At 40.6% G+C, this 14744-nt stretch overlaps 1 protein-coding gene across 1 annotated transcript in view; it reads left to right on the top strand.

Annotated features, from left to right (window-relative positions):
• Positions 1–14744, top strand: part of march5 (membrane-associated ring finger (C3HC4) 5) — a 120000-nt gene that overhangs the window by 27398 nt on the left and 77858 nt on the right. Inside the window, exon 2 of the mRNA XM_043712508.1 lies at positions 6957–7159. Within this exon, the coding sequence (XP_043568443.1) occupies positions 6957–7159 (203 nt within the window). The remainder of the gene's footprint in view (positions 1–6956; positions 7160–14744) is intronic.

Raw genomic sequence — 14744 nt, 5'->3', positions numbered from 1 at the left:
TGAGGAACTCCCTGCAGCAATGTCCTGAAGCTGTGATGACTAATCTCCAACAGCCATAACGTTATTTCTTTGTACTGGGTATGACTACAACCAGCAGAGGGCCTTTCCTCAATTTCCCATTGAGTCGAGTTTACGGGGGGCTCCTAGTTGTCACATCCAGTCAAATGTAACATTTAATGTCAAGATGGCATTCTAAAGGGAGAATGTAGAGAGTTCGGCAGGAATTTGAAAAGGAGGTCATAGAGAGTAGTAATATCCGGATTACTCCTGGTGCTATGAGCTAGTGAGGGCAAGAATAGGAGGATAGAGCAGATGACGGCATGGCTGAGGAGCTGGTGTCTGGGAGAAGGATTCACATTTTTGGATCATTGGAATCTCTTCTGGGGTAGAAGTGAGTACAAAAAGGATGGATTGCACCCGAATTGGAAGGGGACTAGTATACTGGCAGGGAGATTTGCTGGAGCTCAGGAGGATTTAAACTAGTAAGGTTTGGCGGGGTGGGGGGGTGAGAGGGATGGAGACTCAGGGGGATAGTGAGGAAAGAGATCAATCTGAGAGTGCTACAGTTGAGAAAGAAGCAAGTCAAACAGTCAGGGCAGGCAGGGACAAAGCAGAGAACAAAGTAGGACTCTTAAATCTATTTCAGTGCAAAAGGCAAAACGGGGAAGGCAGATGAACTTAGGGCATGGTTAGAGTCATAGAGATGTACAACATGGAAACAGACCCTTCGGTCCAACCTGTCCATGCCGACCAGATATCCCAACCCAATCTAGTCACAGCTGCCAGCACCTGGCCCATATCCCTCCAAACCCTTCGTATTCATTCCTCTTAAATGTTGCAATTGTACCAGCCTCTACCACATCCTCTGGCAGCTCATTCCATACATGTACCACCCTCTGCGTGAAAAAGTTGTCCCTTAGGTCTCTTTTATATCTTTCCCCTCTCACCCTAAACTTATGCCCTCTAGTTTTGGACTCCCTGACCACAGGGAAAAGACTTTGTCTTATTATCCTATCCATGCCCCTCATAATTTTGTAAACCTCTGTAAGGTCACCCCTCAGCCTCCGACACTCCAGGGAAAACAGGCCTGTACAGCCTCTCCCTATAGTCAGATCTCCAACCCTGGCAACATCCTTGTAAATCTTTTCTGAACCCTTTCAAGTTTCACAACATCTTTCCAATAGGAAGGAGACAAGAATTGCACACAATATTCCAACAGTGGCCTAACCAATGTCCTGTACAGCCGCAACATGACCTCCCAACTCCTGTACTCAATACTCTGACCAATAAAGGAAAGCATACCAAAAGCCTCCTTCGCTATCATATCTCCTAGATCCCTGTATGTGTGTCACTCATAGTCACACCCTTCATCCCTGACCACTGACTAAATATGAGGTGCTTCATCTAAGGTGTGTGACTGCTTTCTGAAACACCACATTCTGGTAATTCTTCACCCTCCCTGATGTACAATGGTGTTCAAACCTCAGACTCCAGCTCATCAACTTAACCAGAATTCCTCAAGCAACCGACACTAGCTATAGATGTGGTCACTATGAACCGCAGTGGAGTCTGCTGCTTCCCACATCTTGCAGGTACAGCACGTTGCCTGGCCATGCATCTCTATTTTATTTGCTACATTCTTAATTTTGATTTTTAAAAGTTTCCCACTAGCCTTTTTAGTAACCTGTAAATATTTCTCCTATTTATCTTTTATCTCAAAGTAAACTGTAATGATAGTCACATCAGTAGCTATTACGTACCATTGAACTTCGGGATTTCCTATTTTGTCACTTTATTTTGTGCATAGCTTCCAATCCCAAATGGGACTTCAATTTATCTTGACAAAAATGTTATCCTGTAAAAGACCTTTACAAATTGAGACAAAAAAATAAACTAAAAGCACCTCTTCCCCTCTGTAGCGAATTCTTATGCTGCCCCCAAATTCCCTGAGCTATCTACTCACTTGGGCTGTCTCTCAGTCAGGATGCAATCTCTCCTTCCTGACTGTGCACAGTTCTTTTTTTTTTCAGAAAGTTGAATCTGGAAAGTGCACAAGTGATTTTGCTAATTTAACCAGGATACCTCTGTAAAGATCTTGAAAACTTAAAACTATGGCTTAGTTGGTCGTGCTCTTTCTCCTGGGTCAGGAGCTCATGTGTTCAACCTCTCCAGAGACCTGTGCACAATGACCAAGTATTTCTTTCATTAAAGTGAATTAGATGTCATTGGTTAGGCCAGCATTAATTGTACATCTCTATTTGCCTTTGGGGCTGTGGTGGGCAATCTTCTTGAACCACTACAATCAATGTGATATAGGTAAGTCACATTGCTGTTAGAAAGGGAGTTCCATGATTTTGTCACAGGACATAGTTCCAAATCAGGATAGTGTGGAGCTTTAAATGAAGCTTGTAGGTAATTGTGTTTCTAGGTGGCACGGGTCATAGGTTTGGAAGGTGCTGTCTGAGGTTTTTTGCTGGGTTTTTGCCTGCCTTGTCATGATAGTTCGCTTGCCACATCCAAGATGGGAAAAGAACTTCTCCCCAGTATCTTCTTCAGTGTGTATCCATCAATTTCATAGTTTAAAAAACATTTTTTTTATCCTTTCTCTTATGGTGCAAAAGAGACTACACTTCCAAAACCTGACTATAAAGTGATTTGCAGCAAACTGTCATGCCAAAAATGCTGCAGAATCATTTTCCTTTTAAAGAACCAATATAAATTGTATTCTTTGTCATACTAACTGCAAATGTGCATTTTAAGGGTAATTAGCAGTCATAAATGCATTGACGTTAAAGGTGTAGTAACATTTCAGAGGGGCTGCAGTGATGTACTGTTGTGCAGTAAATCATTTGCAATTAAAATAGAAAATACTGGACTGAATAGGTCAGTTGGCATCATTTATTAGGAAACTTTTCTGATCAAATGACTTTTGGTTACTGACCTGTATCATTAACTGTTTTATCTCTCCTTAGAAGCTAGTTGACCTGCTTTGTATATCCAGCACTTTTGTTTTAATTTCTGATTTCCAGTATCTTTTTTACCTTTTGTAGAGTCATTTGTTCAGCACAGCTGCATTTAGGAAGAGGAAGGTGATATTGCTAAATTGTTAAAAGGAATCCTATTACTAAGGGTGCTTGGCATTGCAGCACTTGAATACTCCAATTACGTAGTGTGGCATTGCATCTATAGATGGTCGATCGTGTGTTTCTCCTTGTATATGTTGAAGGGTACCTGAGGGAGTAGTTTCTTAGCAGATGCAGAAGATGTCATTTTGACTTGTTAGCATGCAAAACAATATTTAGTGCACTATATATTATCAATTCTTAACTCATGCTTTGTTTTTGATCAACAAGGGAAATAATGCTATAATGTGACCTTTATTATAAATCCCATTTTAAATACACTCTCTCATTTTAAAAAGTTGCTTCATGATAATTATGTGAGAAATGTTCAGCTACCAAGTGAATTTAGTTTTACACCATTGTCCTGCAAAATAAAGTTAAGATGCACTGTAAAAATGCTGTCTTTTTCCTTCATGCATTTTAAGCACACAGCAGAGCAAAATACATCAGATATTGATTCTGCTTTTTGTGGACTCATCTAAGGAGGAGGCTAGAGTTACCATAAGAAATGAAGCTTTGTTTCCACGAGAGGTTTCACCTAGCTGGTTTTTCCTGTTTCAGTTTGTTATCTGAGTACTGACCTAATTCACTGCTTTATCAAGGTCATGTTTTATTCAATACAAGAAAATGGAAAATTTGGCAAGAAGCACAGTGCTTGTGTTGAAAGGATGTCATGCAGTGAATGCGCATGAGCTTTGTCTGACTTTCTCCCTTCCTAATCCTAATTGGGCAGAAAACAAAGATAAGTGCAGTGTAAAATTTATCACCGTATTCTAATTCCTAACTCCGAACTGTTTATGAAATTAATTGCTTGTAGTTTAATTGATTCTTAATGTGTGATTTAATTCCAACCTCAACTTCCAGGATGTTGACGAGTGAAAAACGTTTTTGTCATGACCAGCTGTCCCTTGTTACAAGGATGGCATCTACTCAAAGTTGTACATTTCTATCTCGGATCTTCATGTGCTTGAACAGGTTATTTCTCAACCCACAGATCCTTGGACACAGAGAAAACAGATCTGGAGTAAAGATTTATTCTTTTTCTGCTGTTACAGTTCTGCTTCATTCATTCATTCATTTAAAGCAAAGGAACTCTGTATGGTGCAACCTGATGGACAGATTGTTGCCATTTTACATAATTGGCAGTAAGCGTTTCAGTTACTAATGTCAATACCTCCTCCTTCAGGGTGAACTTTAGATTGCCTTTGAGTGTTTTTCCTTTTCCTTTTGGACCATTCATCACTGGAGAATTGAGAAAACAGCACTTGATGAAGATCATTTTTGACTGTACAGAATGTCAGTCCATCAAAGTTGATCTTGGAGGAGTTTGGCATGAGTACTCGTAGATTGGACTTCAGGAAGGACATAAGTGGTTGTTTGTTTAACTGTCCTCCTTTTGGATCTGAAGGATGTGGCAGAGGCATTACTGAGATGCAGTTTCTCTTGAACATTCATGTCACTGATGCAGAGTGCTTTTTGGTAGGTCGCTTGTTTGGGCCCCATATCTCAGGATGTACTGGCCCTAGAGCGTGTTCAGAGGAAGTTCACGAGAATAGTCCCAGGAATGAAAAATTTAACCCATGAGGAATGTTTGAGGACTATGGGTTTATACTCAGTGGGGTTTAGAAGGGTGGGATGGGGGGAAATCTAATTGAAACATACAGAATACTAAATGGCCTGAACAGAGTAGTTGTTGGGAAGATGTCTCTCCTACCAATGGAAACTAGGTATAGCCTTCGAGTAAAGGGAAGACATTTTTAAAGTGGAGATGAGGAGAAACTCCTTCAGCCAGAGAGTGGTGAATTTATGGAATTCATTGCCACAGAATGCTGTGGAGGCCAGGTCATTGGGTGTATTTAAGATTGAGATGGCTAGGTTCTTGAGTATCAAGGGTTACGGGGCGAAAGCAGGAGAATGGAGTTGAGAAACTTAGCAGTTATGGTTGAATGGCAGAGCAGACTTGATGGACTGAATAGCCTCATTTCTGCTCCTATTGCTTATGGATGTCTTTATTTTTAAAAACTGTCTGCTGTGACTTGGAGAAGGTTTAAATGATGCAGCTGCTCCAGTGTTAGATCCTCTTGACATTGGCTTTTTCAGAGAGATGGCTATCAGACTATGTTTCAGTGTTGCTCTTTCACCATGCATGAGAAGAATGTTTGGCTGGCAAGATATGGGCTGATATGAGTTTTGACCATATATTTCAAGAGCAGATTGAATTTCTTGCATGCAGAATTGAAGGGTCAACAGGCCTAGAAATGTGGTGTAGATCATGGGATCCCTACAGTGTGAAAGCAGGCCAATTGGCCCATCATGTGTACACTAACCCTCCAAAGAGCATCCCATCCAGACTCATGCCCCTTCCCTATCCCTTCAATTCTGCATTTTCCACAGCTAACTCAGCTAGCCTAGGCTTGACATTCTTGGGCACTATGGGCAATTTAGCATGGCCAATCCACCTAACCTGCACACTTTTGGAGGATGGGAGGAAACCAGAGCACCTGGAGGAAACCCCCACAGACACCGAGAATGTGCAATATCCACACACTCACCTGAGGTGGGAATCGAACCCAGGTCCCTGGTGTTGTAAGGCAGCAATGCTAACCACTGAGTCATCATGCCACCCCCTTGGGCAACAAGTTTGTAATCATGTATGTCATTGGTGGTTATATGTTTGGCTTGGAGGCCCTGAGGTTAAGCTTTTCATTCAAGTGTTACTTAAAACTGATGAGGTAAATAGCCACTGTCGGATATTTTGAAAATATAAATGTGAGCTTTCACAGTGGGGCTAAATTTTCAAGGTGATCTGCTCCAGTCCTCCCACTGGAAATTGTAGTCGTCATCTCACGGTGAAATGTTTGCAGAATTACAAAGAAGCTTCTGGGACATCCAGATTTTGAAGCTGAATCTCTACAGTTGCATGATTTATTGAATCAAATACGTCAATTTTGGCCAATGAAGAAGATTCCCAAATTCCCAGAATAGCCATGAGATCTTAGGTTTTGCCTTACTCTCCAGTCTCGCCAAAAAGTAATTTAGAAGATTTTAAAATGATAGATTTTCATTAATGGACTGTTGGTGACAACAGTTGGTTTAATTGAAGGATGATGGGTGATTATTTCAAAGGAAGCATTCCTGCTAAGGTATACTGCGATCACTTGCATTGCTTCATATTGCATTTATACTGCACTCATTGCTGTTTGCCTGTTTATTCTCTTACCCCGCCCCATGTGTTGCTTTCTACATTTTTCTTGTATTTGTCTAGCTAAAGAGCAAGTCAAAGGTTTCTTTAAAGTTTAAAGCCAATATCTCTGGGCAGATTTCATCAGCCGCTGGAACGAGGTCATTGAGGAAAACACCTGTCACGGTTTCCCAGACTCTGAAGGGTTGCCCATTATTTTCACTGTTCCTATACAGGGTTCAGACCAGGAGCAGCACCTGTGATATTTGTTCTTGCCTCTGCCACTGGGGTCATAGACATTATTCTTTATATCTGTTTATCAACCAACAAAAGCTCAAACTTTTTTATGCACTATTTTTAAAATTTTCATTTTTTTGGAAAACCTCTTTACCAAACATTAAGATGTACTCTCTCTGACACGTTTGGTCTATGGACAATCCCATAGTTTAAATAATAACAGACCGCTAATCTAGTACCCAGCAATATTCAGAAAAATCACGCAGGAGAGAAAAGAATTCAGAGTCTAAAACTTTGTTATGACTAAGTGTTTCCATTATGAATAATCACTAAAGACTGTGTTACATTTTCTGGTAGAAGATGAATTCTTGGGTTTAGTGATGTTTTAGTATTTGATGATTTTCTTTTCATTTTAGGAGTTGTTGGGTGTGTTTTGCCACTGATGAAGACGATCGGACAGCAGAATGGGTTCGGCCTTGCAGGTGCAGAGGATCCACCAAATGGGTTCACCAAGCTTGTCTACAGCGATGGGTCGATGAAAAGCAAAGGGGCAACAGTACTGCCAGAGTGGCATGTCCACAGTGTAACGCTGAATACTTAATTGTCTTTCCAAAACTGGGTAAGATTAATAAAGCACAGATTAATTAGTTAATTTGTGATTTACAAGTCATTTTATTGTTTTTAATAATAGCAAATTCTGGAAATAGTCAACAGATCTTGCAGCATTTGTGAAGAAAGAAAGAGTTATACTTACGGCATGGTCACTTTATTGTTCGTTATGCTGTGCACCATTGTCTAGCTGTGCACAAACAAACACAGGAATTTATAATAGGAGGAATTAATTTTAAACTCTACAAAGCACTGCCTTTTTCTATTTTAAAAATATAAATCTATAAATTCCTCCTCTACTGCCAAACTTTGTCCAGACTCCAAGCAACCCCAACCCATGAGAATAATTGCATATGTAAGTTAATACTGTTTTTAAGCATTGTGCGCTCTCTTTTTAGGGGTATAGTGGTATAAAACGGATATTTCACGAGGCAACTAGTCTAGAAATCCAGGCCATTACTGTGAGGACCTCAGTTAAAATGTACTCCGACACCTGGTGGAATTTTAATTTCCTTAATAAATTCTGAAATTGAATGATAGGTTTTTACAACAATGACAATCTTATCTGGCTCACCAATGACCATGGGGAAGGAAAGCTACCAATTGACCTGGTCTGACCTTTTGTAACTTCAGATCTGCCCAAATATGGTTGACTCTAAACTGCCCTTTGAAATGAATAAGCAAACAATTGAGGCAAGTAGGTAGGGATGGGCGACAACCACTGGTTTACTAGTAATGTCACACACACAAGAACGAAGATGATGAAAAAATTGGGTAAAATACTTTGATATCCAGTCAGATTGTTTACACCAAGAATGCACTCATCTTACCTTGATTTTTTTGTTAACTAACAATTACTTTTTAAACCTTGGCAGATAATTTACAAAGCACAAAAACTACAGTTCTTTTGAGTGTCATACTCATAACTGATGCTTTTTGGCCTCGAGAAAGGCTGGTGAATTGCTGAATGGAATATTGAATCGTAATATAACATTGAGTAGCCTTCTTTTCCAGCAGTGCTCCTGGAATGTTTTTAGCGGCACAGAGACCCGGGTTCAATTCCCACCTCAGGCAACTGTCTGTGTGGAGTTTGCACATTCTCCCCGTGTCTGCATGGGTTTCCTCCAGGTGCTCCGGTTTCCTCCCACAGTCCAAAAATGTGCAGGTTAGGTGAATTGGCCATGCTAAATTGCCCATAGTGTTAGATGAAGGGATAAATGTAGGGGAATAGGTCCGGGTGGGTTGCTCTTCAGAGGGTCGGTGTGGACTTGTTGGGCCAAAGGGCCTGTTTCCACACTGTAAGTAATCTAATCTAGTTTGTACCCTAGCCACCTCATGTTTCTATCTCTCCCACTGCTGGCTGTTGCTATATTTACATCTTCACTGACAAATTTATCGAGTACTTTTTTTGTACTCATGGAATTTACTGTTTTTAAGTCCAACTTCCTTGGTATCGTTTTTTTTTGTCCACCCAAGTATTTTATGGTTTGCAATTTAATTATACTGCTCTAATTAGGCTCATCATTCTGTTATTGCTAATTCATTTCACTATTTGTTGAGCATTCTTATTTAATTAGTCTTCTCCCTGGGTTATCATGTGATATGTGTTCAAGGTTCGATGTTCATCATACAGTCAATTGATCAACATGACACCTAAATATTGTTTTGTCTACCATCAGTTTGATTCTTCGATTGCATACAACTCCATGATCTCAGATGCATCTTTTGCAATCACTGCCCTGTGATTAACATTATTCTTTTAGTTATCTTTTGTTAAACTACCCAGGTAAATAATTTGTCCGTTTTAATAGAGCGATAGGTGCTTGTAGCATTGTGTTAGTGACAACTTGTTATCCCTGCAAAACTTGGTCCACTGCATTAATCTCTCCTGATAATCCTGTATCTCCCTCTGTTTCACGTATCCATTCATTTGACTGCAAAACAATGCAGAGGTGTTTGCTTAAATCACTCCCATGCTCCTGCAGCACAGACTTATTTTTTCCTTAAGTGCTCACTTTCTTCATACATCATTTGATATCTTATTTTGAATCTGCATTTTCAATTTTACTGATTCCCTGCCTTAAGTATTTCTTCCTTTTATATTTTCTGTCAGTACTATATAATTGATTTTAAAAATCTGTTTCATAGTCACTTTTTCCCCATTGGCTTTGAGCCCAACCTCCAACACATCTGGACCTGTCTAGATGAATTTTGAGAACTTGTTGAAAAATTGAGTGATCTAGTCTGTTGCTTTATTCCTCTTCTGCAATTTGTTCATTTCAGTTCTTAGTATTACTTGTTCTGCAGAAGGATCCTTCATCCAAAGTCTTTGCTTGTACTTGAGGATCCTTGGGCATTGAATATGTTTTGACTAAGTGGTGTGGGTAATTATAGCTCCCTCACAATCTACCCATGCTAATACAAACTAGCAATGGAATGTGGGACTTGCCCAATGTTGGGTGGTTTAATCATACAAGGCCACGAGGGGAAGTGCGAAATTTGCTGGTATGTTCATGTTGTGGGCGTTAATTAAAGATAACAGTAAAACATACCCTTCTACATATAATTACTTTCTTTAGTTGATTTTTCAAGTAATTCTTTGATTTATTTTAAAATCTATTTTGATAGCATTTCTTTAATATAACAATTATTTATGTAATATTTTAGTTATATTTCACTCCAATTAACATAATATCAGAAGTGGATTTGTACTACTCTTCATAAATTAAAAAAAATGCAAATTTTTTCACCCAATTGGAAAGCTGTTCTTGAAATCTGTTAATACAGTTGAATGTTTTACTGCTAATTTATTAACTGTATCTACAAATGGACGAGAAATCCCTTTTTATTCTAGTAGTTGGTGCTGTTTATATCCGTTGAATCCTTGATCGTTTTCATTATGTCTACTTTTCATAAACTTTGTGAGAAAAAGTGAAAATTTAGAATATTTTTAAAATGTATTTTTGTTGAAAAATAGATTTTTAAAATATTACACAAATATAAAACAGTACAATTCAAAACTATACAAAGAAATAACATCAAAAAAATAAAAATCTCAAACTGCTAACTAATTAAATAAATAATAACCAACAACAAACTAACAAATGATGATAACTCAGCTCAGCCAAACAAAAGACTCTTGTCCCGAATAGCGAGAGCATTACTTTTCACATATTCAGACATTTGCAGTTCCCCTCTCTGGGTATTGGACTCATCGAGCGCAATCATTACAGCTATATAAAAGCCCTTATTAGTGTGGCGGACAAATCTGTGTCCAGGTATTCCAAAAAGGGCAGCCATGTCTTATAGAAACTCTCAATCTTGTGGTGTACCATACTTGTGACAAAATCCAAGGGGATATGCTCCATAACAATCTTCTGCCAACCCGACAAGCCTGGGTGATTTTCGGATACCCACCCTAACAAGACATTCTTTCTTGCGCACAAAGTGAGGGTGTTGAAAAGTATTTTCTTATACGCATCTACAGAGAACACACTGGGCGGGCCAAGGAGAAGAGATATCTGGTCCTTCTCCACCCTTACACCCAAAATCCCCTCCATTGCACCCGCCACAGCGCTCCAGTATGTTTGAAGCCTACCACAAGACCAGAGACAATGGGTAAGAGTGCCTGTATCAATCTTGCATTTGAGACATGTGGAAGGTGCCCCTGGTTTAAATTTTAACAAATGATCCAGAGCCGAGTGGACCCTGTTGAGAATCTTCAACTCTACAGCATGGGTCCTATTGCAAATTGATATCTTGCGTTTTCCCAAATATCTTCCAATACCTCTGAGGAGAACTCAATGCCGAGCTCTCTCTCCCACAACCTGCAGAGTCGATCAAACCCATCTGAGGGGGTACCCCCCAATTGATGATATAAAGTGCTGACAGAAAGTGTACTGTTAGCCCTGAACACCCTCCTCTCTATTCAGATTTTTAGGGATCAGTCAAAAGTGTAGTCTTTTTTTTTAATAAAATCCTTAACTTGAAAAAAACGAAACAGGTCCCTGTTAGATAGCTTGTATTTCTGTGCTAACTGATCAAAGGACATCATTGTGTCTCCCTCAAATAAATCGCCCATGCAAGACACCCCGCCCCCCCCAGCTGCCAATGTTTGAATCCTGAATCTAGTATCCCCAGTTGAAAACCTGGCATACCCACTAAAGGTGTAAACTAAGATGTTTTGACAATATTGCCTTCCCTCTGCTGAATTGCCCTCCACGCTTTAACAATATTGCTAACTATATTGGGTTATGGCAATATTCCCTAACTGTCCTCATTTTGTTCGAACACAGCAGGCTAGGAAGGGAGCACCCTGCCCGAGGGGTTTTGATACCTAACCATGCTGAAAGAGGGTCCCCACAGGCCCAATCACTCACATAAGATGAAACCAAGCTTAGTTGATCATTTTTAATGTTCGGGAGATCCACCCCCCCCCCCACATCTTTCACTAATTTAATAAGGGGCTGCTTACAATGCCAAATAAAAGAGCTGAACCAGCCATTCAGTCTCCTGAATGTTTGCTTATTGAAAATCAGAAGGAGCATCCATATAGGATACAACAACTAGGGGAGAATATTCATCTTAAGCACTATCCGACCTGACATGGGACCAGAAGTGCCTTCCATCTTTGAAGATCTTGTTTGGTTTTGTCGAATAATTGAACAAAATTAGCTTGGAACAACCGATCAAGAACTAGTGATGAATATGCCCAATTGCACAAAACCCCCCTGTGAGCACTTAGATGGGAATTGATATTCGCCCTCAAGACCTAACACCTTTGTAAGACAACCCATAGGCATAGCCTCTGATTTTGCAAAATTAATCTTGTATCCCGAAAAGGTGCCAAACATGCTGCTGCATCGTATCAAGCGAGGCACCGATACTGCTGGATTTGGTTTTTAAAAAAAGAATGAGGACATCGTCCGCGTACGACAAACTCTTATGTAATTTTGACTCCACTTCTGGAATCAACGTATTAGATCCCTACGAATGGCCTCCATCAATGGTTCAATCGCCAATGTAAAAAGCAATGGTGAAAGAGGACAGCCCTGCTGGCTGCCCCTAAAATGTTAAAATTGCTTGATCGTTACCCTATTGGTGATGACCGCAGCCAGTGGATCACTGTAGAGAACCTTTACCCATCTTACAAATGCTTCGCTGAAGCCAAACCACTCCAGAGTATAAAAAAGGTACAACCACTCAACTCTGCCAACTGCCTTATCTGCACCTAGAGAAATCACCAATCCCTGTATTGGCTGTTGTTGACACGCTTAAATTACATTAAGCAGCCTCCTAACATTGTTGGAGGATTTGTGGCCCTTTATGAAGCCTGTCTGGTCCTCTTTAACAACAGAAGGTAACACAGTCTTCAGCCTTTAATGCAATAGGCTGAGAGAGGATTTTGATGTCCACATTTTAAGAGTGAAATGAACCTATACGAAGCACAGTCCTCCAGGACCTTCCCTTTTTTAAGATTAAGCGAAATATTGGTCTCTCTCAGAGATGGTGGAAGGTGATCATGACTGTGTTGAATCCTTGATCGTTTTCATTATGTCTACTTTTCATAAACTTTGTGAGAAAAAGTGAAAATTTAGAATATTTTTAAAATGTATTTTTGTTGAAAAATAGATTTTTAAAATATTACGCAAATATAAAACAGTACAATTCAAAACTATACAAAGAAATAACATCAAAAAAAAAATCTCAAACTGCTAACTAATTAAATAAATAATAACCAACAACAAACTAACAAATGATGATAACTCAACTCGGCCAAACAAAAGACTCTTGTTTTGAATAGCGAGAGCATTACTTTTCACATTGGTGATGACCGCAGCCAGTGGGTCACTGTAGAGAACCTTTACCCATCTTACACATGCTTCGCTGAAGCCAAACCACTCCAGAGTATAAAAAAGGTACAACCACTCAACTCTGCCAACTGCCTTCTCTGCACTTAGAGAAATCACCAATCCCTGTATTGGCTGTTGTTGACACACTTAAATTACATTAAGCAGCCTCCTAACATTGTTGGAGGATTTGCGGCCCTTTATGAAGCCTGTCTGGTCCTCTTTAACAACAGAAGGTAACACAGTCTTCAGCCTTTAACGCAATAGGCTGAGAGAGGATTTTGACGTCCACATTTTAAGAGTGAAATGAACCTGTACGAAGCACAGTCCTCCAGGACCTTCCCTTTTTTAAGATTAAGCGAAATATTGGTCTCTCTCAGAGATGGTGGAAGGTGATCATGACTGTGTATGAGTCATTTTACATGTTGAGCATTGGGCCTGACATTTTATAAATTCCTTATAGAATTCGCTGGGAAGCCCATCAGGGCTGGGCGCCTTTTCACTCTGAAGCTGCTACACAGCATCTTGCTCTGATAAGGGTGCATTGAGAAAAGACTCTTGTTTGGGAATCACACCCGGGAGGTCCAAATCCTTGAAAAAGGACTTCATCTTGGCCTGTCCCTCCTCACAACCCTCCGATTGGTATAACTCAGAATAAAATCTCTGGAATGCCACATTAATCTTTTTCGAATCCGATGTTACGTTCCCAGATCCTTCCCTAATCGACATAATGGCTTCAGGGGCACTCCTTTTCCTGGTGAGATATGCAAGGTACTTGCCTGGCTTGTCACCATGCTCATATAACCTTTGTTTTGTGAAAGTAAGCTCCTTCTTTGCTGTCTGCGTGTGCACAGTGCCGTAATCCTCAGTAGCTTGCCGATGAGGGCCTGTCAAAGTAAGCCTTCTTGGCTGCCTTCAACCCTGCTTCAAGGAGACGTTGCTGTTCGCCTTTCTGCCACATCCTAGATTAGATTACATTACATTAGATTAGATTACATTACAGTGTGGAAACAGGCCTTCGGCCCAACAAGTCCACACCGACCCGCCGAAGCGCAACCCACCCATACCCCTGCATTTACCCATTACCTAACACTACGGGCAATTTAGCATGGCCAATTCGCCTTACCTGCTCATCTTTGGACTGTCAGTCGCCTGAGGCGGGAATTGAACCCGGGTCTCTGGCGCTGTGAGGCAGCAGTGCTAACCACTGTGCCACCGTGCCGCCCAAACTGTGCCACCGTGCCGCCCACTGGCAGAGTTGGACTTAACAACCCCCGGCATAGTGTCTCCCATTGTTACAATTTTAACGGGCATGAATTTCAGCTCCTCAAAAATAGTATCCATGTATTAGAGTCATAGAGATGTACAGCATGGAAACAGACCTTTCGGTCCAACCCGTCCATGCGGACCAGATATCCCAACCCAATCTAGTCTCACCTGCCAGCACCCGGCCCATATCCCTCCAAACCCTTCCTATTCAAATGCCTCTTAACTGTTGCAATTGTACCAGCCTCCACCACATCCTCTGGCAGCTTATTCCATACATGTACCACTCTCTGTGTGAAAATGTGCCCCTTAGGTCTCTTTTATATCTTTCCCCACTCACCCTTAACCTATGCCCTCTAGTTCTGGACTCCCCGACTCCAGGGAAAAGACTTTGTCTATTTACCCTATCCATGCCCCTCATCATTTTGTAAACCTCTATAAGGTCACCCCTCAGCCTCCGACGCTCCAGGGAAAACAGTC

Source organism: Chiloscyllium plagiosum, chromosome 22 (assembly GCF_004010195.1).
Source record: "Chiloscyllium plagiosum isolate BGI_BamShark_2017 chromosome 22, ASM401019v2, whole genome shotgun sequence".
Lineage (NCBI taxonomy): Eukaryota > Metazoa > Chordata > Chondrichthyes > Orectolobiformes > Hemiscylliidae > Chiloscyllium > Chiloscyllium plagiosum.
The sequence above is the reverse complement of the archived record's forward strand: the minus strand, read 5'-3'. Positions and strand labels throughout refer to the sequence as shown.